Raw genomic sequence first — 26,881 nt, 5'->3', positions numbered from 1 at the left:
ATGAAAGAGTTGGTCACGAAAATGTTCCTCATCAGCTAAGAAAAGATTAACACTGGCATTTACCCGAATGATTCAGAAGACAAATCAACATGGAAGCAGAAACTAAAGCAATAATCCATAAACCAGACATTCCCCAACAACTACTTCATTACTGGACATCTGTGCACAATTCTGTTCATTATTAAGCAGCCTAGTGTGAGGCGCCATAGGGTGGGAAAAAGAATTTTGATTCCAAGCTATTGAATAACGAATGGTCAACAAAAAAGCTTGAAGCCAAAACACATGGGAGGGATTTACAGGCAATTTGACCCGCATAGCGTGGGATGATCAGGTAGTCGGGTCTCAACTTGTTTTAGAAAGGTCTCAGGAGACGGACCCAGTCTTCAGCTTTGTGCTTTTCTGTTTGACAAAAAAAGCAGATAGCAGACTTTTGCTGTGAACAGGAACTCGCACGATCTGTCGATTTTGGCTGTTCTATATATATTGGCCAGCCATGTTTTGAAATGACGATTGTGTCATCGGCTGCACTGAATTAAATTTGTATTGGGAGAGTGAAATTACAGAATGGATGTATGTATTTCCCAACTAACGAAACTGATCAATGTGTCAACAACTTTAGAAATCAATCTTAGGAGTGCAGGCCTGTTCGCATCCTAATATAGGATTGTAGTAGAATTTGAGTCCTAATTGAAGATGCAGATATCTGATGATATTATGATTTATTCAATTTTCCAAACCATTTAAAGTAAAATCATCACACATAACACAAGATCTGTTGACGCAGTAAAACCCTCCAAAAAGATAAACAACTGAGGGCATTATGCCGGTGAACAATCCACTATATGAATATGAAAGTACATAAAGATCTTACACAACTCATCTACTAGAACCAATCTAGTGAGCAGTAGTGTCTCCTCGTCTTTGCTACTTTCAAATCAGCGACATTGTTTTCCTTTGTCAATCTTGAGGTGGCACAACTCTCACCTCGGTTGTCAATCACCTCAAGGCACAAATCATGCATGAACTACCAACACACATGAAGCATAAAACCAGAAAACTTTTTTGACAGAAAAAGCTTGGGATTTGATAACCCTTCAAAAGCTAAACAAGGAATAGCTTATGAAGGATTCTCACATGAAACTTTAGCTCAATGCTTTCTGAAGATAAAGGCAGAAAACTCTCAAGAAAGCAATAACCAAATATTCTGATATATTCCACCCAACTAACAACCCTAAGAGAAACATATATACAGGAGAGTGCAGCTAGGATTTCTGATGTACATGGGCTTCATGACGTCTTTTAAAAAGCATGGAGTAAAATAGAATTATCATTTAGAAAAGCCCATAAACCAATTTAAGAAAGTTTGAATGCTTTGGATAAAACCATCTGAAAATTCGCATATCAGTGCATTAGGATTGAAAAAAATTTCGTATCCTACAATAGGATTTAAAGACAAGTTCAGTCCTAACCTCTTGACAAGCATGCAAATGTATGCAAGACATATCTGATTGATGAGAGTGGTACATGAAGCTTGAAGCATTCCATTCTTTCAAGGATCCAAGAGTAGAAAGCTATTACAAGAAACGATGACTCTTGGTTGTTGCGCTTAGGAAATGCCAATCAAAATAAACATTACACTAACAGAGAGGCTACAGAGCACCGACTTACATTTACACTAATATGAATAGACGGTTAGATTATATTAAATACATTTTTTGTTTATTAAGGTTGATTATAAATATCAAGAGTTAAGATAATCTTATAAGTGTTTAGTCACTTGCATCATCGGTGCATATAATAATTTCCATGATAATTTTTGTTGTTCAATTTGATCCCGCAAGCAATGATGATCTTCAAAATAGTGATGTCAACATTTTTGTGCACCACTGCACTGTCCTAGCTTACCTCCTTATTCATAGTTGGTAAGTCTTTATTCATAGTTGTGCACTTGTGCACCACTCCTCCTTCAACATGACGATTCATGCTAACTACCCATAGTATGGCTCATCAATATTCATGGAGAAGAGATCCATAATCGCATGGACCAACCAGGTATTACTTAAAAATGACATTTAAAGTTGGATGATGCCCCAATCAATAACCTACCTACTAGTACGATTTTAGGTAGATGTGAAACATCAAGTGTCAGGCAAGTTTTCCTCATATGTTACCAAGATAACTCGCTTTCTTAAATACACGTATGTACCTTAGATGAGTGACTTGATTTTCTCGAATTAATCACTCAATCAAATTAGATGTGTGGTTGTAGCTCTAATCACTATTAGAAATCAGGCCTATAGCCACAGCCACTTTTTGTTGTGTCTATTGAGTCTGTTAAAGACATATAGATGTAGCTATTGGCCTAAAGGCACAAAAAACATATTACGCTAGATTTTCATGAAATTATGGAACAGGTATTAATTAGCCACCACAATATCTATCGGTGCGGGTACATTACTGATGTGCTCATATTTTCCTATTTTGTTATGCTTCTTAATCTTGATATTTATGTTTAGTTCTCCTTGTTTATGGTTCATTTACTTAGTTTAGTGTGTTTATAGGTATGAGGAGCAAGGATGAGAAAAAGAAGCAAAAAGAGAGGAAAAGGATTGAGGGTGGTTTGCAATCCTAACAACTGAAGCAGCCTCTGCAGAATGGCTAACTTTGAGGATTAAGCTGTACTGATCCAGAGATAACCAGAAGACGAGCCTTATATGGACGGAAAGCCCTGAATGTCTAGTTTCTGGAGAATTTTACGGTTCGTGATTTCAATATTCCTAGAGAGAGATATGGCCGTTTAAGTACAGGCAGTTCAGTCGATACGCGGATCTGCGACGTGTTTCCAAGAGCTCGAGTTTTCAAGGCCTGAATGACTTAGCAAAATTCTGGGAAAATTGATATAGCATTATGGACCGTCTGAGAGCCCAACATATGTTTCCTTGGAATTTTAGAAGTGCCACATCACCTTTCTTTTGTGCTAAGTTATTAAGGAGTTCCAGAAGCCTAAAGCAAGAAGGAAAAGTTGCATCCTATAAAAGGAGAATGTGTTAAGATAAAGAAGTACCATTCAATATCAGATTTTCATCAAAGAAAGCTGCTGCCATCACGTGTTCACCTTCCATCTCCGTTTAACAAGTTCTTTTATGTTTTTAAGATTTTCTATTATGTTTTCTTTGAACATGAGTAGCTAAACTCCTTTTCTAGGGCTAGGATGAGGCTCTAGCATGATTGTTTACATGTTTTGATATTCAATTGATGGATTATTAGTTTCTTTTCAGATGAATTCTTAATCTCTACTTGAATTGTTGCTTATGTTAAGTTCTATTGATTCGCGACCTTTAGGGCTTTGCATCTAGTTATGAGAAGATGAATTTGAGGCATAGCTGCAATATAATTCATATTAGCTTCATGTGATTAAGAATTGTGAATTACATTATTACTTGAGAAAGAATAATGATTTGCTTGATTTCCTTGTTTTCTAAAACATAATGAGTCCTGCATGTTAAATTTATACCTGAGAAGGATAAACTGCATAGTTAGGATATACGACCTTTACCCGAGAGGGAGAGAATCATGCACTTAAGGAAAACTATGGTCTAGAGTACCTGAGAAGGACTTAGATACGGGAATTATCATTTGGAGAAATGAAAGAATCCATTGGTTGGTTCAAAACGTAGATAAGATTGCTTGTGGTTGATTCCGACACCCTAGGCTCATCATCATCATATTCTTACTTTCAATCATTATAGACTCTTTTCAATTTCAGTTTATTTAGATTCACTTTTTAAGTTTCTGTTTTTAAGAAATTTTTCTCATTATCAACAACTCTTTTCAAAACCGTGAAAATCATAGTCTTAGTTTGAGTCATTGTGTGTGTCTTAATCGATTTGTGTTTCTTGTTTTGTGTGTTTTTGGTTTTAATTAATTTAGGTTTTCATATTGTGAATTGACTTAATATCCTCGTGGGAACGACAACCCCTTCTCTTCCATTACGATACTACATCCACCCTGTATACTTGCAGGAATTCCATCAAGTTTTTGGCGCCGGCTGCCGGGGATAATTTAGTTTGATTTAAAATATTGAATTCCTACTTTAATTCTAATTGTGTTAGTTTGATTTGTTTTTCAAAATTCTATTTAGTTTTGGAGTCGAAAAAAAAAGTTGTGTAAAAATAAGTCAGTCCAGTTTTTATTTCTTTTACGTTCTGGAACTGTTTTGCAAAGCTGATTACGAACTGATATTTTCATATTTGTCAGGAAGTGTCATACATCACTGGATAGATATGGAAGTCTAGTTTGCAATGCAAAAAGCAGATTGGGATTCTGAGTTTTGAGCCGGGAAAAATCATCAAAAGAGTGGACAGTGTGCAAACCTGGAAGTTTACCTTGACAAAACAGGATTTCTTTTTCCTTTTGTGTTTAGACATAAGCTTTTCTTTTCCTTTTCCAATTCGAGTTAGGCTTACTTTTCTTTGTCATTGTGTCTAAAAATCAATATTTAACCTCGTGTTCTGGTGCTCTAGGTACACAAATCTAATTCTTGAAGGCTTATGCACGGAAGACGATCACAACACTTAGATCTTCTTCCTATTGATCACGAACTTGAGAGGACACTTAGACATCTACGAAGGCAACAACTGAGCAGTAGATTACCACCTGATAGGATGGCAGATTTGGTTCTAAACAATGGACAAGATCCTCCGAATAATAATAATCCACCACCCCCACCACCACCAAGGCGCATGAGAGATTATACTGCCCCTACAGACTACACTGCGCCTACTTGTCTCGTCTTAGCACCCATAACTCAGCAGTTCGAGATTCGGCCAGCAACTATTCAACTCTTATTACCAGAAGGTTGAATACTTTTATAGAGGACTAAATCCTCAGACCAGGGGAATGGTTGATGCCACAGTAGGTGGAAGTTTGATGAATAAAACTCCAGAGGAATCTATTCAGGCTTTTGAGACTATTTGTGAGAACTCTCAGCATTGGGATTACAGTGCAAGAGATCCTAGGGCATTGAATTCTTCATCAACAAAACGAGGAGGCATGTATGAAGTTCAAACAAGGTCAGGTTTGGAGGAACAAGTAGCAGCATTAACTAAGTTATTGACACCATTGGTGAATAAGGTAACAAGACAGGTCTGTGCCCTGTGTTCGAGTAATGCCCATGAGACTGAGATGTGCCCTGCAAATCCTACGATAGATGAGGTGCAGCAAGTTAATGCATTTAATGGGAGGCCTCGGAATGATCCCTATTCCAATACTTACAATCCGGGTTGGAAACAACACCCAAACTTCTCATGGAGCAATAATCAAGGAGCTGGAATCTCTCAACCTCAACAAAGACAATATCAGCAAGCTTATCAACCACCCCATATGCAACAAGAAGACCCTTCCATTAAAGATATGTTGGCTCAAATATTGAAGAGAACAGAAAAGTATGATTATGAAGTTGCAACGTTGAAACAAAGCCAATCAAACTTGGAAAAGAGTCAACAAAAGCTTGAAGTTCAAGTGGGACAGATAGCTACTGTTTTAAATAGAATGGAGAGAGGACAAGGCCAATTTCCAAGTCAAACTGAGGTTAATCCAAGAGGTCAAGAGCATGCCAAGGCTATTACCATATTGAGAAGTGGAAAAGTAATTGATAACAAGGTAGTAATGCCTGGAGAAGTTGAAAATTCAACAAAGGAGGCCCTGAACCAAGATGACCAGGTCTTAAGGTCTGATTCCAGAAGTACTTTGTCACCTTTAGACAACATTGAAGAGACCAAAGAAGGTGCCAAACTCGTGGGTGGGGACTGCCTGGCAGAAAAAGTACCAAAAACTAATGTTTATGCATCTACAAAGGCTAAAAAGACCTTAGAGGGGCCAGCCTCCAAGGAAAACGTTTTCAACCCTCCATTACCTTTCCCACAGCGTGCCAGACAAGAAAAAAGAGATAAATATATGGGAGAAATTCTGGAGCAGTTCAAGAAGGTGCAAATTAACATTCCGCTGCTAGATGCCATCAAACAGATTCCTTCTTATGCAAAATTTTTAAAAGAACTCTGTACTAATAAAAGGAGGTTTGAAAAAGATGAAAAAGTGATGTTATCAGAAGAAGTAAGTGCTGTGCTTCAAAGAAAGTTGCCACCAAAGCTTAAGGACCCTGGCAGCTTTACAATCCCATGTACCATTGGAGAGAAAAATTTTGAGAAAGTCTTACTTGATCTTGGGGCAAGTGTTAATCTAATGCCCTATTCGGTTTACAAAACTCTTGGTGTTGGACCCTTGCAGAACATAAATATCTCCCTACAATTTGCAGATCGTTCTGTGAAGTATCCAAGAGGCATAGTGGAGGACGTACTAGTCAAAGTTGAAGATTTTATTCTGCCAGCAGATTTTATTGTTTTGGACATGGAAGATACAGAGATCAAAGGCAAAGCTCTTCCCCTCATTATGGGGCGTCCCTTCATGGCTACTGCAGGTACAAAAATTGATGTTAAAGAAGGGTTGTTGACTATGACAGTGCATGATATTACAATTTCATGGAGAATTTTTGAAGCCTTGAAGAAACCTGCAGATCTTTATGATTGTTTTAGTGTGGATATGGTGCAACACCTTGTGAAGCAATCTTTCATTGAAACAAGCTCTACAGATCCTCTTGAAGTGTGTATTGCTCAACAAGGAATGAAATTTGAAAATAATAAAGTGTTGGAGGCACAAGAAACACTAAATGCTGCTGGTACATATCCACTTAGATGGTCTCCAAAATTTGAACGTTTGCAACACTCTGAGACCAAACTTGTCCCTTCTATTGTAAAGCCTCCTACACTTGAATTGAAACCTCTTCCAGAAACTTTGAAGTATGCATATCTGGGTGATTCAGAGACTCTTCCGGTGATTATTGCTTCAGACTTGAGTAGCTCAGAGGAGGAGAAATTACTTAGAGTTTTAAGGGAGCATAAAACAGCTTTGGGATGGACAATTGCAGACATTAAGGGGTTAAGTCCTTCCATATGCATGCATAGAATATTCTTAGAAGATGCAGCTAAACCTACTAGAGATCCTCAAAGACGCCTTAACCCGCACATGAAAGAAGTGGTTCGTGCAGAGGTGTTGAAATTGCTTGATGTTGGAGTTATTTATCCTATTTCAGATAGCGAATGGGTAAGTCCAGTGCAGGTGGTGCCTAAAAAGTCCGGAATTACAGTGGTAAAAAATGAAGAGAATGAGCTCATACCTCAAAGGACAGTCACAGGTTGGAGGGTATGTATTGACTACAGGAAGTTAAATAGTGCAACTCGAAAAGATCACTTTCCTCTACCTTTTATTGATCAGATGTTGGAGCGACTTGCAGGCCATAGTCACTACTGTTTCTTGGACAGGTATTCAGGTTATAATCAAATTCCAATAGCTCCAGAAGATCAAGAAAAGACTACATTTACATGTCCTTTCGGAACCTTCGCGTATCGCCGAATGCCTTTCGGATTATGCAACGCTCCAGCAACCTTCCAAAGATGCATGATGAGTGTCTTCTCCGACATGGTGGAAAGAATAATAGAGGTCTTTATGGACGATTTCTCAGTTTTTGGTTCATCTTTTGACGAATGCCTCTACCATCTTTCCTTGGTGCTTCAACGATGTCAAGAAACCAATTTAGTTTTAAATTGGGAAAAATGCCACTTCATGGTGAAGAAGGGCATTGTACTTGGGCATATAATATCAGCAGAGGGTATTGAAGTTGATAGAGCTAAGGTGGAATTAATTTCGAAGCTTCCTCCTCCATCTACAGTTAAAGAAGTTCGGTCTTTTTTAGGGCATGCTGGCTTTTACAGGAGATTCATCCCTAATTTCTCAAAAATCACTAAACCATTATGTGATTTGTTGGCTAAAGACATTGTGTTTGAGTTCAATGAAGAGTGCTTGAAGGCTTTTGAAACTCTCAAAAAAGAATTAACACATGCACCTATCATTCGAGCACCGGATTGGGATCTTCCGTTCGAAATTATGTGCGATGCTTCTGACTACGCTTTGGGAGCTGTTTTGGGGCAGCGAGTTAATAAGCTTTCTCATGTTATATACTATGCAAGTAGGACCTTGAATGATGCTCAGTTAAACTACTCTACAACAGAGAAGGAATTGCTTGCGGTGGTTTTCGCATTGGAGAAGTTTAGAAGCTATTTGATTGGCTCTAAGGTGACTATATTCTCTGATCATGCAGCCCTTAGATACTTATTAACGAAGAAAGATGCAAAGCCAAGATTGATAAGATGGATCCTACTCTTGCAAGAATTTGATCTTGAGATTAAGGACAAAAAAGGGACCGAAAATGTAGTTGCTGATCACCTTTCTAGATTGATCAAGGAAGATGTTGGCGATGATGTGACTCCAATTAATGAATATTTTCCTGATGAGCAGCTCTTCGTTGTTGACAACCTTCCTTGGTATCACTACTAGAGAAAACCCATTTGGAGACAAATTTTTTCGGGACAAACCAATTTTTCGTCCCTCAAACACATGATTAGAGACGAAAAAAATTATTTCGTCCCTAAAAGTTTTGACGCTATTTAGAGACGAATAAGTTTCAGTTAGAGACAAAAAATATATGTCCCAAAATCAAATTGGGGATGGAATTTAATTTAGTCTCCTATATGTTTTAGATTTTGCAAATAATTGGTAAAATTTAAGTAGTTAATTGCGCAAAATTTCAAATTTTGGACTAAAAAAATTAGGGGTGAAAAATTTGGTCCCTAATTTTGTTGGCGGTATTTTTCTTTTTCTTTTTTTAATTTTCATTTAGGCATGTTTGACAAAAATAAATAGTGTTTAACGACTGATTGAGATTGAAATGATGTAGTTTCGATCTCACATATAAATAGGCTCTCCATTTATTTTTCTTCTCTCCTAGTCTCAGTTCTTTGAACTTTCGACGATTGCGACTTCCCCATACGAACCTTTGCACACCAACACATCCTAGCAACAGTGCCTCTGTCATGCAATCTCTCTCATCTATCTTGCCTCTCTTAGTTTCTCTTCTTCTCATTTAGTACCCTAAATGTCGAATTAGGGTTTTCAATGTTGCATAATTTCAATTATTTATTTATTTATTTATTTTTCAGTTTTGGTGCTGCTAATTTTGTTTGTTGATGTCTTAGTAAGGTTAGAGACGCGATTAGAAGACTATTGTATTGCTGACTGCTACTAAGAACCTAAAAGAACTTTTTTGATAATCTAGAATCTAGATCATCTTCTATATGAAAAGAGTTCAGCGTATTATGATTCTTTTATTTTAATTATTTTATCTATTAAAATAAAAAGATTTGCTAGCAAAAACAGAGTTTTTTACGTAAATACCCTCTATAAAGATACTAGGAGAACTATGTGAATGAATAAGGACAAACAAGTAAAATTACAAATAATAAAAAAAAAAACATATCTATTCATCTTTTATTGAAGGTAATTCTTCAAACCCATCTTTTACCGAACGGAACATGCTACACGCGCACAGAGTCGAGGAACCTAGGGGAAATTGGGGCGTAGGGTTTTTGGTCGAAATCTTCTGGATCTCGTGGGTAGTTAGGTGGCGATCCTTCTGGTCTCATCCTCTCTCTCATTGGAACCTGTTTTCTTCGTTCCCTCGTCATGATTTGAAGCTCGTGGTTGGGCACAAATGCACAGCTTCGATGGAGAAAATTTTGATTTTCTACAGAGTGAAAGCTTCAATTATAAATCTTCTCTCTCCATCAGTCGGTTTGGTTGGGATTAAGATCAATTTGCATCGTTTCTTTCTGTATGAGTCGTATCGGACAGCGTCGGAGGAGATTTGCTTCCACCCAAGCCATGGCGGCACCCAAATCTTAACATGGTAAGATTTTATCCAGCAAGAATAAACTATGTATAGAAACCATCAGTTTGAAAATTCTAATCCAGTCTCTTTTTTCTTTTGGAATCCTTGATTTTACACGTTCATATACTGGTTCCTATTTTTGCTTGAATATTCATGAGCAAATACCAAGTATATGTTCAGCCATATATCAGTGGCTACTACCACTCTGTTTCTGTTGTTGATCATATCAAGCTTACTGTATCTTCGTTGTTTTAGTTTTGGTATCTCAAATCCTGAAGGCGCAAGGCTAATGGTAGTGTGTAGAATTCAATTGTTACTGTTATGTCTGTTTATTAGCTGGCCACCTTTCCCTCTATTTCTCACCACCAAATTTTACTCCTTTTATAGTAGAAAAGAAGCCTAAACGCTGCAAAGTGATCTACTCGTTCTTTCATTCTCTAGCCTATATGTTTAGAAAATGGGAAAATGACTTGTTTTAGCATCTATTGAGATTGTTAATGTATTCTGATGGATGCTGGTCTCTTACTTTTTTTGTTGTCATGTACACAGGTCTTTTTAATAAACATGCAATCACCTTGGCCATCTATGCAAAATGTACTTTATTTTACCAAAAGCTATGAATAGAGGTACTGTTGAAAAGTGTATCAGAAGAAAGAGTTACCTTTGCTGGAAATTCTTGGCCATCTCTTGGAAGGTATATTTTTTATGGGGTTGCTCAAATTTAATGTAGTTGAGCAATTTCTCTCATTCTTATTTTGTATGAGTTTGTGTAGTTATAAATTTCCTCAACATGTTGTTTGGAGGTTAAAATGATCGACTCAGCTCTCTGCTCCATCAGGTTCCTTTTTTTTACCACTATTCACTGCATTATTGTGATCTTGAATGGTTAGTATTCCCGTACTTGTGAAAGTTAAACAAAATGAGATATCATTGTGAATATCTGTTCTGGATATTGGTCTCTTTGCGTTTATTTTTATTATTTTTTTCTCAGGTGGATTCTCGTTTTTTTGACCACTATTCACTGCATTATTGTGATCTTGAATGGTTAGTATTCCCGTACTTGTGAAAGTTAAACAAAATGAGATATCATTGTGAATATCTGTTCTGGATATTGGTCTCTTTGCGTTTATTTTTATTATTTTTTTCTCAGGTGCATTATACATGTTTGTTTCATGCAGGATTAACAGACTGAACTCTGCGCGTTATTTTTCTTTAATAAGGCAATAATAATGTAAAACTGATTATTACTGGTACTACTATCCCTTAGCTTGAATAATTTCTGAAGTCCTTTTGTATAAGTTTCTAGTAGGATTAAATATATAAGTTTCTTAACCACCAAAATTACTGTGGTTTCTTTGCAGAGAATGAATCTTCTTCGTCTTCTTTGACAACAGTTTGTACGCTTCTTCTTTTGTTACTAGTCCTACATGGCTTTATCAGAGCCCTGATCAATCTCAAGGTTGGATTTTTACTCTTTTTTACTTCCCTTAGATGCTTTACAGTGTCAAGTTGGAAACAATTTCTGTCTCAATTTGAGTTTGAGGGTGTGGTGGTGCTGCAGTTGTAGACCAGTCTGGAGAGAATGTACTCAATTTATTCCTCTATTTTTCAACGACTATATGAAGCCCATAGTGTTAATACGAGTGAGAGCTTTGCTGCAGTTGAGACAATCCCTCGGTTCCTGTTCTAGAGCAACATCAAGACTATAATCGACAGCCACTCTATTCTTCAGCTTCTTATCAGAGCCATTCTTCCCTACTATTACTCATGCACCACTTTATTCCAGTTCTCAGCCTCAGGATTAGACTTCCAGTACTCATAGACAACTCTATAAGAGCTTTGAAGGTCAGACTCGCAGTACTTTATTTGATATTTTACACTGATAAAATAATGTTTTATGTTCATCATGAACCCATTTTGTACAACGTTATGATAGTGTTCTTTGTTTGATGTTTCCTTATCAAATTCTATATGCTTCTTTCAGTATTCATATCAAGGTCTATCATACTTTCATTTTCTCAGTTTCATGCATTTTGTTGGGGTCAGCGGTGTTTTATGATGAAAGCTTTGGTGCAGGTAGGGAATTGACACCTGTTCAAGGACAGTCGCCATATGCCTCTGGTTCTCCATCAAAAGCCGTCTGCATTTCTGATCGTAATTAGTTGTAGATTTTATTTCTAGGTGAAGACTTATGAAGAGTTGATGTTAGTTGGAATTGGAGTTATACTTACAGTCTCTATAAGTGCTCACTTTGTTCATGTTAGTTGGGGTTGGAAAGAGTCGGTGTTAGGGCCCTGTTTATCACTGTATTATCCATAATAAATATAAATTTTTGGTCAGAAAAAATTCTATTTTTATAATAGGTGCTTACTATCATTCAATAATTTATTGAAAATTATATTTAAATTTGAAAATAATGTAAAATTTGAGAATTAAAAGAGACAGAATGAGTTTCGTTTCCTATTCTAATCGGCGCCATTAAATTTGAAAAAAAATTAAATTAAATTTTGAAAATAAAAGGAGACGGAGTGAGTTTGTCCCCTATTCCTCTGATTGGCGCCAATTTATTTTATTTTCCCTCCATTCTCTCAATGCTCAATGAGAATGGGGGATGAAATTTCATTGAATAGGGGACAATTTTTGTTTCTTCTCCAAATACATTAGGAGACGGAATTTATCAGTCGTCGCCTTAAACAATTTGGGACGAGCATTAGGAGACGACTTTAGCCACAAAACGGTTCCGTCTCAATTTTTTTTGGGGGACGAATTCTTAGCTTTTGGAGACAAAATGATTTTGTCTCTGAATGAGTTTTCTCTAGTAGTGTATGCTGACATAGTAAACTACTTGGTGAGCAAGTTTCTACCGGTAGATTTAAACAAGCAACAAAAGAAGCGTTTTCTCTCTACAGTGAAGCACTACTTTTGGGATGATCCATACTTATTTAAGTACTGCTCTGATCAAATAATTCGCAGGTGTGTCCCTCATGAAGAAACTGAAAGTATTCTCACCTTTTGTCATACATATGCATGCAGGGGACATTTCGGAGTCAAGAAAACTGCTCTCAAGGTATTGCAAAGTGGATTTTATTGGCCATCACTTTTCAAGGATGCATATACCTTTGTTACAACCTGCGATAGGTGCCAAAGGATGGGGAATATTTCCTCAAAGTCGCAGATGCCATTGACAAATATTTTGGAGGTCGAATTATTCGACGTTTGGGGAATCGACTTCATGGGTCCGTTCCCTATGTCTCATGGTTTTATCTACATTATTGTTTCTGTGGATTACGTCTCTAAATGGGTAGAGGCACTGCCTACAAGGACCAATGATCATAAGGTGGTTCTGAGCTTCTTAAAGGAGCATATTTTTACTCGTTTTGGCACACCACGAGCTATTATCAGCGACGGAGGTTCACACTTCATCAACAAGTCTTTTGCAGCTCTCATGAAGAAGTATAACATTACTCATAAAGTCTCTACTCCCTACCATCCCCAAACAAATGGGCAAGTCGAAGTTTCGAATAGGGAGATTAAACATATTCTTGAGAAAACAGTGAGTCAAAACCGCAAAGATTGGTCTTTAAAGGTGAGTGATGCATGTTGGGCATATCGGACAGCCTTTAAAACTCCATTAGGCATGTCTCCTTATAGACTTGTCTTTGGAAAGGCTTGCCATCTTCCAGTGGAGTTGGAGCATCAAGCCTATTGGGCATTAAAGAAGTTGAATTTTGACATTCATGAAGCAGGAACTTTAAGGAAGCTTCAGTTGAATGAGTTGGATGAATTGCGGAATGAAGCTTATGAAAATGCAAGAATTTATAAGGAGAAGACAAAGATAGCTCATGACAAAGCTCTGATGCAAAAGAACTTTGAGCCAAACCAAAAGGTCTTATTGTTTAACTCAAGACTACGATTATTTCCTGGCAAGCTGCGTTCAAGGTGGTCTGGACCTTTTCTAGTTGTTAAGGCATACCCTCATGGTGCTGTGGAGATAAAAAATTTGAAAGATGGGACTATTTTTAAGGTGAATGGTCATCGATTAAAACCTTACTTGGAATTACCTGAGGCCGTGAATGAGGATGAGAAATCTACAGAGCTATCTACAAGGGCAGAAGAAGTTTCTGCTGTGACTCTTCAAGCAAAACACTTTGAGGTTTTGTACCTCATGGACCCTATGTACAAGTGAGAGTTGCTTAGTCTGGCTGAAGACTTAAAACTTAGCGCTTTTGGGAGGCAACCCATGCTTTTGGAGGATGAAGTGGTGATGCACAGCAGCTCAGCAAAGGAGAGTACTGAATCTGCTAACTTGCAGCAGAAGTGTCCGTTTTTGACGTGTGATATGTCGATTTTATGTGATTTGACGAGAGCTACGAGACTCATTGCTTTGCAATGAGCCCCGATAAATTTTGGGCAAATACCTCTGTCTTCAGTGTCCGATCCGCGAGCTAAGTTTCAACAATTATGGAGATTTCTACTTGGAGCATGTCTTGGCCTTTCTTCCTCTTCGTCTACATCCAGGGAGCTCTAAACTCTTTCTTTTCTTTTCTTTATTTATTTATTTTTTTTTTTTTTGCTTCTTCCCTTACTTGTTTGATGCATTACTGCTAGCTAATATTTTCAACATTGAGGACAATGTCTCACTTAAGTTTGGGGGGAGGAATTTAGATTCTTGTTTTTATATTTTTAGCTTCACATGTGGTAGAATAGCTTAATTAGTAGAAAATACTGGAAATCAACTCTAAAAAAAAAAATGTTCTGTACGTTTAGTTGTTATTTTGTGAGTATTTTGCTTTAGTTTCTTCCAACACCTAGGATGAGAACTTGTGAATTTAATCTTTTGTTAGAGCTGATGAATATGATAAGCATCAATTTAGGTCTGGACATCAATCTTTTGTTAATATTCTCTTATGGTGATCATGCTTGAAACACAACAGCCATTGTTAATATGAAAATTTGTGATCTGGAGAAGCATGTGACGGTTAGTGTAGACTTGTATAACCTATGTGAGTATTGAGCTTATTGCCTATTCTTGAGAGTGCTTTATATAGTTCTGTGATCTTTCTTGTTAGATAGGTTGTACATGATCTCATTATTTTTTCCTAGAACTTGCTTCAATGACTCTCGAGACTTTATATTGATTCACATGATTTTTGGGAAGGGATTAAGGCAATTAGGATCATCACCACCAGAGCCAAATAGCCTCTATCCCTGATTATATTATCCCTTAGATATATAGCCCTTTGAGCCAAAATAAGCCTTTTCTTTCATAAAACACATATTCCCAACCCTTCACCCTTAAACACATATCCTACCTATGTTCTGAGAAATTAATGGAGCATTACAGAGATGCATATGAGGAATTTTGGAGTAAAAAAAATGTGTACTGAAGAAAACAAGTTTGGGGGTTGTGATGCGTACTTTAAGGCAAAGTGGAATTTGCAGGTCATACATCTGAATTTCAGTTAAGGAGTTGCCATTGTCAAAGTAGTTTTGAATGCAAGGTGTGTCTGAATAGTGACAACAAGAGAAAGAAAAAAAGAGAAAAAAAAAAAAAAAAAAAGTTGGACACACCTTGGCGTTTTGAATGGCACCGAAGTTAAGAAGGGAAGTTTGCCTTGGTTATTGTTTCGAAGGAAATTGTTGTTGTCTAAAGCATGAAACTGTAGTAGCAGCTTGGATCTGGTATGTTTCTACGCAAAACAGAGCTATTGAAAAGAAAAAGAAAATAAAACAAATTTGACGTTGCAATAGAAGAGCTTTGAAAGGAAGTTTTCCAAGCTTGGCATGTTACAGCAAGAATGAAAGCTGCTTTGGGATTGTGACAGAGAAAAAAAAAATGAGAATGAGGCTATGTGTTAGAAAGAGAGAAGTTGACGTGATACCAACTACCAAGAAGCAAGATTTGAAACCTGGAGTTTATGGTGCAGATTCTACCTTCATTGTTCAATGGTGTGAAAAAAGAAAAAAAAAAAGACAGAAAATTCAAAGAAAAAAAAACAATTGAGAATCACAAACCATAGAGCCATATCTTGAAGATTTCTTGGAGTGTTGTTTGGAGTATAAGGAGGTTAGATTGAAGCCAAGGTCCAACACAATGAAATTTGGCCTTCCTTGTTCGTTCTTTTGAGAAGTAAAAGTGTAACAACTATGAGGATTTGGCGATCTTGAGCATCGACTTATTTTTGCTCTATTGATTTCTTAGAACCTTTGAATTCCTTTATCTTTCGTTTCTTTTAGCCAAAACCCTTAGCCCCATTACAACCAGAACAAAGACCTTTATGATCCTAGGAAAAGTGTGAGGAAATTTGTGGAGATGAGTCAAAGAGGTGAGCCTATGGGGCAATTCTATAATTTAGGTGATAGATAATCTTGCATGAGATGATTCTTTATTTTTATTTTTCAGAAAGAGCCTTTCCATCTTAATTTTTATGTGAGCTTTTTGTTGCTATGATCTATCCTTCGTCTCACATAAACATGAGTGAAATTGAATTACCCAGAAAATCTGAGCGCTTTATTCTGAGTGAAATCCTTGGTGAGATTTGAAGTTGAAGCTGATTTTCATGTGTCTATTTGGATTGTGGAAATTTGTATTGATTTATGGCTGTCTACACAAGCATGGTTGTTATCGGAATTTATTAGCACTCGATTGAAAGTTTTATGGACCTGTTTTGATAATTGTTGTTATTTGGATGCTATAATTTTGAGATTGATTCTCTGAGGTGATTGGAAGGATTAGGAACTTTTCTTTATTCTTGTGTGTTTGTTCTAGTTAGTTATTAGTTTCTATTCTTGTTTTGCTCGAGGACTAGCAAAGACTAAGTTTGGGGGTATTTGATGTGCTCATATTTTCCTATTTTGTTATGCTTCTTAATCTTGATATTTATGTTTAGTTCTCCTTATTTATGGTTCATTTACTTAGTTTAGTGTGTTTATAGGTATGAGGAGCAAGGATGAGAAAAAGAAGCAAAAAGAGAGGAAAAGGATTGAGGGTGGTTTGCAATCCTAACAACTGAAGCAGCCTCTGCAGAATGGCTAACTTTGAGGATTAAACTGTACTGATCCAGAGATAACCAGAAGACGAGCCTTATATGCACGGAAAGCCCTGAATGTCTAGTTTCTGGAGAATTTTACGTTTCGTGATTTCGATATTCCTAGAGAGAGATATGGCCGTTTAAGTACAGGCAGTTCAGTCGATACGCGGATCTGCGACGTGTTTCCAAGAGCTCGAGTTTTCAAGGCCTGAATGACTTAGCAAAATTCTGGGAAAATTGATATAGCATTATGGACCGTCTGAGAGCCCAACATATGTTTCCTTGGAATTTTAGAAGTGCCACATCACCTTTCTTTTGTGCTAAGTTATTAAGGAGTTCCAGAAGCCTAAAGCAAGAAGGAAAAGTTGCATCCTATAAAAGGAGAATGTGTTAAGATAAAGAAGTACCATTCAATATCAGATTTTCATCAAAGAAAGCTGCTGCCATCACGTGTTCACCTTCCATCTCCGTTTAACAAGTTCTTTTATGTTTTTAAGATTTTCTATTATGTTTTCTTTGAACATGAGTAGCTAAACTCCTTTTCTAGGGCTAGGATGAGGCCCTAGCATGATTGTTTACATGTTTTGATATTCAATTGATGGATTATTAGTTTCTTTTCAGATGAATTCTTAATCTCTACTTGAATTGTTGCTTATGTTAAGTTCTATTGATTCGCGACCTTTAGGGCTTTGCATCTAGTTATGAGAAGATGAATTTGAGGCATAGCTGCAATATAATTCATATTAGCTTCATGTGATTAAGAATTGTGAATTACATTATTACTTGAGAAAGAATAATGATTTGCTTGATTTCCTTGTTTTCTAAAACATAATGAGTCCTGCATGTTAAATTTATACCTGAGAAGGATAAACTGCATAGTTAGGATATACGACCTTTACCCGAGAGGGAGAGAATCATGCACTTAAGGAAAACTATGGTCTAGAGTACCTGAGAAGGACTTAGATACGGGAATTATCATTTGGAGAAATGAAAGAATCCATTGGTTGGTTCAAAACGTAGATAAGATTGCTTGTGGTTGATTCCGACACCCTAGGCTCATCATCATCATATTCTTACTTTCAATCGTTATAGACTCTTTTCAATTTCAGTTTATTTAGATTCACTTTTTAAGTTTCTGTTTTTAAGAAATTTTCTCATTATCAACAACTCTTTTCAAAACCGTGAAAATCATAGTCTTAGTTTGAGTCATTGTGTGTGTCTTAATCGATTTGTGTTTCTTGTTTTGTGTGTTTTTGGTTTTAATTAATTTAGGTTTTCATATTGTGAATTGACTTAATATCCTCGTGGGAACGACAACCCCTTCTCTTCCATTACTATACTACATCCACCCTGTATACTTGCAGGAATTCCATCAATTACTAAAACTAAATCCACGCGCTATGACTTCTGCACTCCGACAAATGAATGGTAACTTATGTTTTAATTGTAGAGATATTTGGCAACAAACCCTTGTTTGATTGATTAATAGCAAGTAGAAAACTGAAACAATACATGATTCACATGAACACAAAAGGATAAAGCTAGATAATTAACCAGGAAATGACTCAGACAACAGTGTCCAAGTTGCAAACAGGAGCTACTACCTAACTCAATGGCGATCCATATGCCATGATTCTGGGATGATCGATAGATCACCTTTTAATGCCATGATTCTGGGATGATCGATAGATCACCTTTTAATTCGCAACATTATTTTTAAGATAATCAACAAATGCAGCGATGTAGTGGTCTTGGTGCAGCTTGTGATCTCCAAAAACTGCAGCAGCTTTCCTCGCATTGCTTCTCAAGTGCTCTCCTTCCTCTTCCACCATTGCTAGCCTCAGTGTTTTTGCTATTTCCTCTCTACTAAGCGACCCGTCTTCGTTGCGCTTCACTTCGGCAGCCAGACCCTTCTCTACCAAAAGCCTTGCATTCAAAGGCTGATCATACATGAAGGGTAACACAATAAGGCAATGCCCAAATTGCAGAGTCTCAATCACAGAACCCCATCCAGAGTGAAACAAAGAGCCCCCAATTGATGGGTGCCCCAAAATTTCCATTTGGGGCAGCCATCCAAAGCAAACAAGCCCTGTCTCTGATGTTCTGTCAACAAAACCTAAAGGCAGAAAATCATCTACATCATCACTGTTAGCTGAATTGGGTTTTCTGAGTCCCCAAATAAATGGCAATTCTGATAGCTCCAGCCCATGAGCTATCTCATGAACTTGTTCTTTGCTCAGCCTACACTCACTCCCAAAACCCACAAACACAATTGACCTGGGTTTTTGCTTATCCAGCCAATCAAACATAGCCCCATCGGAGTTTATTTCCCCTTTTTCCCTTTTCCCAGGTTGATCTGGAGGAAGCACACCAATGGGAATCACTGGCTTTCCAGTAATTTTCTTGTACACTTCCAAGTAGTCTCCTTCAATCTCACTGCAAGTACGAATCACCAAAACTTGACTTGCTGATATGATCTTGGCAATCCTTGACATAAAACTTATCCCTGTACTATTTGGTGCGAAAGACCTTTGAGGCACAGAAATGGCTTCATGCTCCTTCAATGCCACCAAAGAAGGAAAAGGGACCCATTCTCGTGGAGATGTCAAGCTTTGTGGTGATGGGAGAGCATAGTTTCTGTTTGCACCAGTGAGATATTCAGGTGGGCCAAAGAAAACACTGGTTGCAGCACTGAAACCAGAGAAGTAGGCAAGTGGGACACCATACTCTTTGGCAATTTCGACCACCCAATGAGCAGCGAAATCGGTAATTATCCAATCCGGCATTTTATCTGCAATGAAATGCTTGATGGGTGTTTGAAGAAGATCGTATGCCATCTGTAAGTTTTGGTTTTTTTCCAAGGGTATGTCGATACTGGCCTCGGCTCCTTCCGGCAAGAAGTCAGGATCCAAACGAGGAAATGGAATGGGGACAAGGTGTATGAAAGGTTGTAAATCAAGTGAGATTTTGGGGAGCCTTTGAATGTTTCTTGGGGTTGATATGAAGGAGACATGAACTTTGGCTTTGGCCAAGGCTATGGAAAGTTGAAAGCAGGGCAACAAATGGCCAAAGGAAGCCCATGGAAGCATCACAACTTGAAGCTCTTTTCCCATTTTTGGTATGTCTGGATGGAATTAGTTTTCTCATGTAATAAGATAATGTTTATAGGATGGAAGGTTTAGCTGTGCATTATTGCATTATTGATCGAAACTGTTCTTCAAGGAAAGATGTAATGGATTGAATATCAAAGGCAACAAATAATATTGCATGTCCCTTCAACTTATATGCAGACGAGATTATTTGTGAGAATGACATTTGATTTTGGTTAAATTTACGTACGAGAACAAAGAATCAAACTCTACCAAGAAGAATTAACTCTACCAAAATTCATTAACTGCAATAGTGAGAAAAATTGTATTTGATTCAAGGGAGGGGAGGAAAGCACAAGCACAAGATCTGAATTTTTTTCATAGACATAGAAGTACAATACTATACGGTGACCAAAGCTTCACTCATTCCCTAATCATCCCTTGAAATAATGAATTAATGATACAGTGTCGAAAATATAGAATAGTAATTCTCAAGGCCTATAAAGATATTGATCGAATCTATGAATGTGATATCATCCCTATAAAGGACGTATTAGCATATTATCAACGGCGTGTAATACAAAGAAGTTCTGATGGGAACCTTGATAATATATTTGACGTGACTCGAATCAACAAAGTAAAAGGAAATTGAACACCACAATCTTGCTGAATAATTTACTCACATAGGCCACCCTACTGATTAGCAAACCATCAATAAGTCCTGGCTCTAAGCACATGCACAACAATTTCTAGCAAACGGTCAACACCTAACATCTCACACTCTTATTTCAACATCCCTAATATATTGGAAAACCATATTGTAGCCAAGCCCTAATGAAGGTATAGTCAGCTCCGACCAATTTCCTCAGCCATAGGGGTTGATAGCCATTCATAGCATATCCACATACATGTATAGCTTAAGCCAATAACTTCCAAACTAAAGTTCTGTCTAGAGAATGAAATCACTTGCAACGAGACCGGCTGTTATCCACCAACGAGTTTAAACACCAAAGTGGGCCCACCGACGTGGCTTGTTATTAGCCATGCACACTGTGGAAAAAAATTTGACCGTTAATCATCTGTTAATGTAATTCCCTTTCCATCATGGTTAAACGAGCCGGGGCAATGGAGTCATTTCGCAGCCTTTGTGTGCCTGGCGGGCCCATCCCTTTTTGTCTTTCTCTCAAATTCTAAGCTTGCTTCAATCTGAATTATATACTAGAAAATACTTCGGCGCTTTGCCGCGGAATTTATAGTTACAAATGAAATTATGTTTATAAGTTGAATTCAAGTATGTTGCTGAGATAGTTATTGGTTTGAAGAGTTATTAGAAGCTAGAAGTTATCTCATGATAATACAAATTGATATTAAATAGAGTTCGGAAATGAATTTACGATGGAATTTTATTACAAAATAGTAACTTTCAAGCATAGTTTCTGTTTGCACCAGTGAGATATTCAGGTGGGCCAAAGAAAACACTGGTTGCAGCACTGAAACCAGAGAAGTAGGCAAGTGGGACACCATACTCTTTGGCAATTTCAACCACCCAATGGGCAGCAAAATCGACAATTATCCAATCCGGCATTTGATCCGCAATGAAATGCTTGATGGGTGTTTGAAGAAGATCGTATGCCATCTGTAAGTTTTCGGTTTTTTCGAAGGGTACCTCGATACTCGCCTCGGCTCCTTCCTGCAAGAAGTCAGGATCGAAACGAGGAAATGGAATGGGGACCAAATGTATGAAAGGTTGTAAATCAGGTGAGATTTTGGGGAGCCTTTGAATATTTCTTGGGGTGGATATGTAGGAGACATGAACTTTGGCTTTGGCCAAGGCTATGGAGAGTTGAAAGAAGGGCATCAAATGGCCAAAGGCAGACCATGGAAGCATCACAACTCGAAGCTCGTTTCCCATTTTTGGTATGTCTGGATGGAATTGGTTTTCTCATGCAATAAAATAATATTTATAGGATGGAAGGTAACTGCTTTAGCTGTGCGTTATGGCATTATTGATCGAAACTGTTCTTCAAGGAAAGATGTGATGGATGATAGAATTCAACAATAATCAAAATCTCTGAGAAATTGAAGAAGGAGAAGCATGACTATTGCAAAACTGAGTTCTCTTATACAATTGAAGAACGACAGCTAAAGTTTCTTTATAACTCTACTTCTAAATCTTGCTTTTGTAATTACATTTTTACCCTTAACACCCCCCCCCCCCCCCCCCCCCCTCAAGCTGATGAGAGGGAACCTAGCATCAGATTGCACAAAGTAATAAAATGTTGGGATTATGATAGGAGTGAAATTATTTGCTTCAGCCAGGAAGAATGAGCGGCAGTAACTGAGAGCTATTGTCTTGTGGCCAAGATAGACACATACTTGGTTGAGAAGAGATAGAAGTAGCCTTAGCTTGAAATTGTGCAGAAGATGGTGATTGGAAATCATAGTGATGCCGATGAAAACACTCTGCTGTACTGTGACCCCTCTTGAAGTAAATCTGACACTGCATATAAGATCCAGAGGTAATAATTTTCCTAGGAGATGATCTCTGGGAGCACACTAGAGCAGTGTGACACTTGTTATTGCAAATTTGACAGGCTTCAGGAGTATTACTAATCCCATTTGAGAAACCATAACCATTGAGACCTCCAAAGTTCTTGTTCCCCAAACTGCATGAGTTATCATATAAGCTAGAAGTCTTATCATGAGTATAATCATAGTTGTGACTTCTGTAATAATTTCGCCCACTATTCTGATAACAAACTCTAGCTCTTCTTCTTTGGTCAAAACACTTGCAAGCACCAACAATGGAGTTAAAATACCTAGCCTGCTGAGCAACTTGAGGAGAAGGATGTGTACCATTTTGCTGAACAAGACCAGTGTTTGGCTGAGAAATTCCACCGTTGTAAAGAACTTCACTTGTTGGAACAACATTTGAATCAAGAGGATAAACAATGGAGCCAACAGATGCATGTGAACCAAGAGGATAAAAAATGGAACCAATAGATGCATTAGGAGTGGATGTCACCATATGATCATTACTTGACATAAGGGGTAGCCCATAAACAGATGCAGTAACATAGTTGGTACTATTAGGCATGACAGTCTGTTGAGGTACACAAGTAAACTCAGTAATTGGAGAAACTTGAGTAGCAAGATGTGTTCCAGGAGAATATTTGAAACACTGCCCTACATCAGATCTTGTATGGTTCTCAGGATTGACAACAACTGCAGTCACGGGAGCAGGAGGAAATGGTCTTGAATCTTGAACAATATCAGACTCCACATCCAACAATAATGTGTGAAGCTCGCTTAGAGATATTGGCGTCTCTCGAGCTCTGATGATAGTCTTTATGGTTGCAAAGTCAACAGGCAATGCATTTAGGATCAGAAACACTACATCTTCCTCAGGGATGAGAATTCCAGCAACAGACAGTTGGTCCCGAACAGTTTTAAAACGTTCCATATACTTGTCAATACTATCTTCACCTTTCTGAAATTTCTGCAATGAGGTTTGGAGCTCGAAAGCTTTGAACTTTGAAAGTTTAGCATATCTCTCATAAAGTGAAAACCAAACTTCTTTTGAGGTTTTGCTCCCAACAATAAAAGAAAGAGCATTAGGAGACAAAGTACCAGCTATTAATGTCATTAAAGCAGAGTCATTCTTCCTCCAAGTCTTATACTCTTGTGTAAGCTCTAAGGTAAGACTACCCTCTTCTATGACTTTGTATTGTGGAGGACAAGGAATTGTTCCATCAATATATCCCATAAGATCACATCCTACCAACATAGATTCTAGCATAAATCTCCAAGTAACGTAATTAGTGTCATCTAGTTGAACTGTAATTAGATTGTAGAAATTGGACAGTAGACAATTTTGTAAGACAATATTGTTGTCCATGATGCAAGGTAACACAAAAGTGTAAAAGAACCAGAAAGAGACTCACAAATCTTCACAGTTCAGTTCTTTTTCAACTTTCTTTCTCATTCCCAAATAATTCTGATCAAGCTAAATTGTAGATTGTAGACCAGAGTAAACAATGATGTCAAAGGAATATCAATGCAGAATTCTGTATCCCAACAATCCTTGTGACAATCTAATAATGCAAAGTGTAGATAACACTATTGATAGGCATTCTTGAAAGAATCAGTACCGAGACCAACGTGAATACCAATCTGATTCTGCTTCAACCCAAGAGACTTAATACCATCTTCAATGATCAGCAACTTTAAGTAACAATCTTTTGCACATTCAATATCTATATCTGCCTTAACTACCAGCAACGGCACCCAAACTTGAATTATTCTTTCTTGACATGAACAATCACATCAACACTTCATCAGTTTTCTTGATGATACATCAAAATACACTTCGTCCTTTCACCAATTTTCATTAATCAACAACCGAATTCTAGAATAAACCTCGATTCATAACGAAGAGAACATCTGAACTAAAATCCCTAAAATTCTAGGGTTTCGAAGTATCAAATGCTAAAAGTTGCAGAGATTTATGAGATTCTTGTATCTACAACTATAACTTCTAGTAATCATATACTCAAAATTGAAATCCAAAGCTTCGATAATATGAACAATAGCTAAAACTTTAACAAAAATCTTCCAAATCGATGACGAACTTATCTGAATCTTAAGCCGGAATTGAACGAACAGTCTGCTAGCTTGAAAAAATTGTAGTAAAAGTGAGGAGAAACTTGATTCTTGATGATTTTTCTTGACAAAGACTAGGTCACAGATCAACCCGGCTCTGATACCATGATAGAATTCAACAATAATCAAAATTTCAGAGAAATTGAAGAAGGAGAAGCATGACTATTGCAAAACTGAGTTCTCTTATACAATTGAAAAACGACAGCTAAAGTTCCTTTATAACTCTACTTCTAAATCTTGCTTTTGTAATTACATTTTTACCCTTAACAATGGATTGAATATCAAAAGGGACAAATAATATTGCATGTCCCTACAACTTATATGCAGAAAAAAATTATTTGTGAGAATGACATTTGATTTTGGTTAAATTTACGTAAGTGAACAAAGAATCAAACTCTACCATGAAGAATCAAATTCCATTGACTGCAATAGTGAGAAAAATTGTATTTGATTCAAGGGAGGGCAGGAAAGCACAAGATCTGAATTATTTTATAGACATAGAAGTACAATACTATACGGCGACCAAAGCTTCACTATTCCCTAATCATCCCTTGAAATAATGAATTAATGATACATAGTGCCGAAAGTGTAGACTTGTGATTCTCAAGGCCCATAAAGGTATTGACCGGATCTATGAATGTGATATCATCCCTATACAGAACACAAAGTGTTACATCCCGAATCTCAATTTACCGGTTTACTAGTCTTTCGGACAGTAAACGACATTTACTTTTACTTTTGACACCGTTTCAATCTTTTAGGGGGCCCTAAAAGTTGAATTTTTGTTCGGATCAGTTTTTGAGAAAATTATCGTCATGGAAGTTGTAGAGAACGTTAAACCGAGTTTGTAGACATGTGGTCTGCAAAAATTGGAGTTCATGTGTGGAAGTTATAGGCGAAAAACTAAAGTTACTGTTTATGGTAACTTTCTATATAAAGGGAGAGTTACTGTGGTAGTTTCTATTTTTACAAATCTACCCCCCGTCACTTTCTCTCTCCCCGACCCCGTCGGCTTTGGCAAGCTGTTTCTCCTCCGTCCGGCAACGAATTTGGATGTCGCTAGTGGTTATGGAACCCTCTCTCCCTTCTCTTCATGTATGTGAAACTTTGGTGGCGTGATTTGGACCATAGGAGGAGCAGCAAGGCGGTGAACGCGGTGGCTACATCGGGTCTCAGGCGATTTCCCACTTTCCGGCCATTTCTGGCCATGTGAGCACCCATTTCTTCGAGTTCTCTTCATCGTGGTTCGACCTATGCCAGTGGGTAGCTACAATTTTGCTTGATTACAGCAAATCGACGACGAGAAGCATCTCATGGATTTGAGGTAAATTCGTGTACTTAGACTTGAAATTGAGCTATGTCACAATTATAAAAGATGTTTAGAATGTTGAGATGATGTTGTGGATGAAATTTGGTTACCAGATTTAAGGTTAGAACTGGCGACGCATAGGGCTCACGTGCAGTCACTTGTGGCAGCTATTCCGGCTGTTCCTGGTGGCTAGTGTTGGTCTGTTAGGTAGTACATGTTGTTATGAATGTATAGATATGTGTTTGGTGGAAATCAGAGGAGATTTAATCAGAATTTTTGAAGTTTTGAGATTTCTAAGTCGTGATTCGAGTAGATCGGATAGTTGGATTGTTTTCAATTTTCATTGGGATGTTAGAATAATTAATTTGGCATAATCTTGGTAGTTAGGATTGATTCTAATGTGACTTCAGTTAGTTGAGGAATTATTTTCGTGCGAGGGATTTTCGGATTTTAATATAGAATCGTATTTAAATTGCAAAAGGTTGTTTACGAAAAATAATTGTGTACATGGTGATGTACTGAGCTACTGCTCGACGAAGAAAATTGTATACGTGGTCGCCTACATAGTACTGTGAGTGGACATTTGATTTTAAATAATCATGCATGCAGTATTTGATTTATTTTATTATGTTCCAGTTGAGATTTAGTATATGATTTTAAGATATAATGATTTCTTTTAATCGTTGATTTATCATAACCTCCTAAATTATATTTAGTGGCATGCTGATAATTTTTGAGTATTTGATTTATCGGGATTTATTGAAATATGCTTTCGGTGATTATTAAGGATTTACATAATTAATATTGAGTTTTCTTTTTTGGAAGCATTTATTGATTTTTGAGTTATGAAAAGTATTGAGAAGTGGTTTTCGGAAAGTGATTGATTGAGGAAATATTATGAGAATTAAGAATTTTCGAGTACTTGAGTATGAGTGATTTATCGAGATTTCTT

General features: G+C 37.3%; 2 protein-coding genes and 2 long non-coding RNA genes across 6 annotated transcripts; 3 read left to right on the top strand and 1 right to left on the bottom strand.

The window, feature by feature from the left end:
- The first annotated feature begins 5,823 nt into the window (after positions 1-5,823).
- On the top strand, positions 5,824-14,372 carry LOC112169090 (retrovirus-related Pol polyprotein from transposon 412). Its single transcript, XM_024306047.2, has 3 exons — positions 5,824-7,249; positions 7,721-8,435; positions 12,662-14,372. Exons 1-3 carry the CDS (start codon positions 5,956-5,958, stop codon positions 14,022-14,024), a joined length of 3,372 nt encoding a protein of 1,123 aa, XP_024161815.2. The 5' UTR covers positions 5,824-5,955; the 3' UTR covers positions 14,025-14,372.
- Positions 9,826-11,677, top strand: LOC121050996. 3 transcript variants are annotated; one of them, XR_005804704.1, is made up of 5 exons: positions 9,826-9,856; positions 10,388-10,676; positions 11,017-11,088; positions 11,200-11,297; positions 11,500-11,677. It is a non-coding gene; the product is annotated as an uncharacterized LOC121050996 (long non-coding RNA). The 3 variants fall into 3 exon arrangements; XR_005804703.1 differs by having other exon boundaries at positions 11,400-11,677; XR_005804702.1 differs by having other exon boundaries at positions 11,200-11,677.
- Positions 14,373-15,650: 1,278 nt separating the features above from the next.
- Positions 15,651-17,489, top strand: LOC121051525. The gene is made up of 2 exons (XR_005805995.1): positions 15,651-16,164; positions 16,774-17,489. It is a non-coding gene; the product is annotated as an uncharacterized LOC121051525 (long non-coding RNA).
- An 833-nt stretch (positions 17,490-18,322) lies between these two features.
- Positions 18,323-22,052, bottom strand: LOC112181843 (putative UDP-rhamnose:rhamnosyltransferase 1). Its single transcript, XM_024320240.2, has 2 exons — positions 21,440-22,052; positions 18,323-19,551 (listed from the first exon to the last, which is right to left on the bottom strand). The coding sequence occupies exons 1-2, from the start codon at positions 21,868-21,870 to the stop codon at positions 18,567-18,569; spliced, it is 1,416 nt and encodes a 471-aa protein (XP_024176008.2). The 5' UTR covers positions 21,871-22,052; the 3' UTR covers positions 18,323-18,566.
- Between the last annotated feature and the right edge of the window lie 4,829 nt (positions 22,053-26,881).

Source organism: Rosa chinensis, chromosome 1 (genome assembly GCF_002994745.2).
Source record: "Rosa chinensis cultivar Old Blush chromosome 1, RchiOBHm-V2, whole genome shotgun sequence".
Classification (NCBI taxonomy): Eukaryota; Viridiplantae; Streptophyta; class Magnoliopsida; order Rosales; family Rosaceae; genus Rosa; species Rosa chinensis.
Note: the sequence above shows the minus strand (reverse complement) of the source record. Positions and strands in the feature narration are given on the sequence as shown.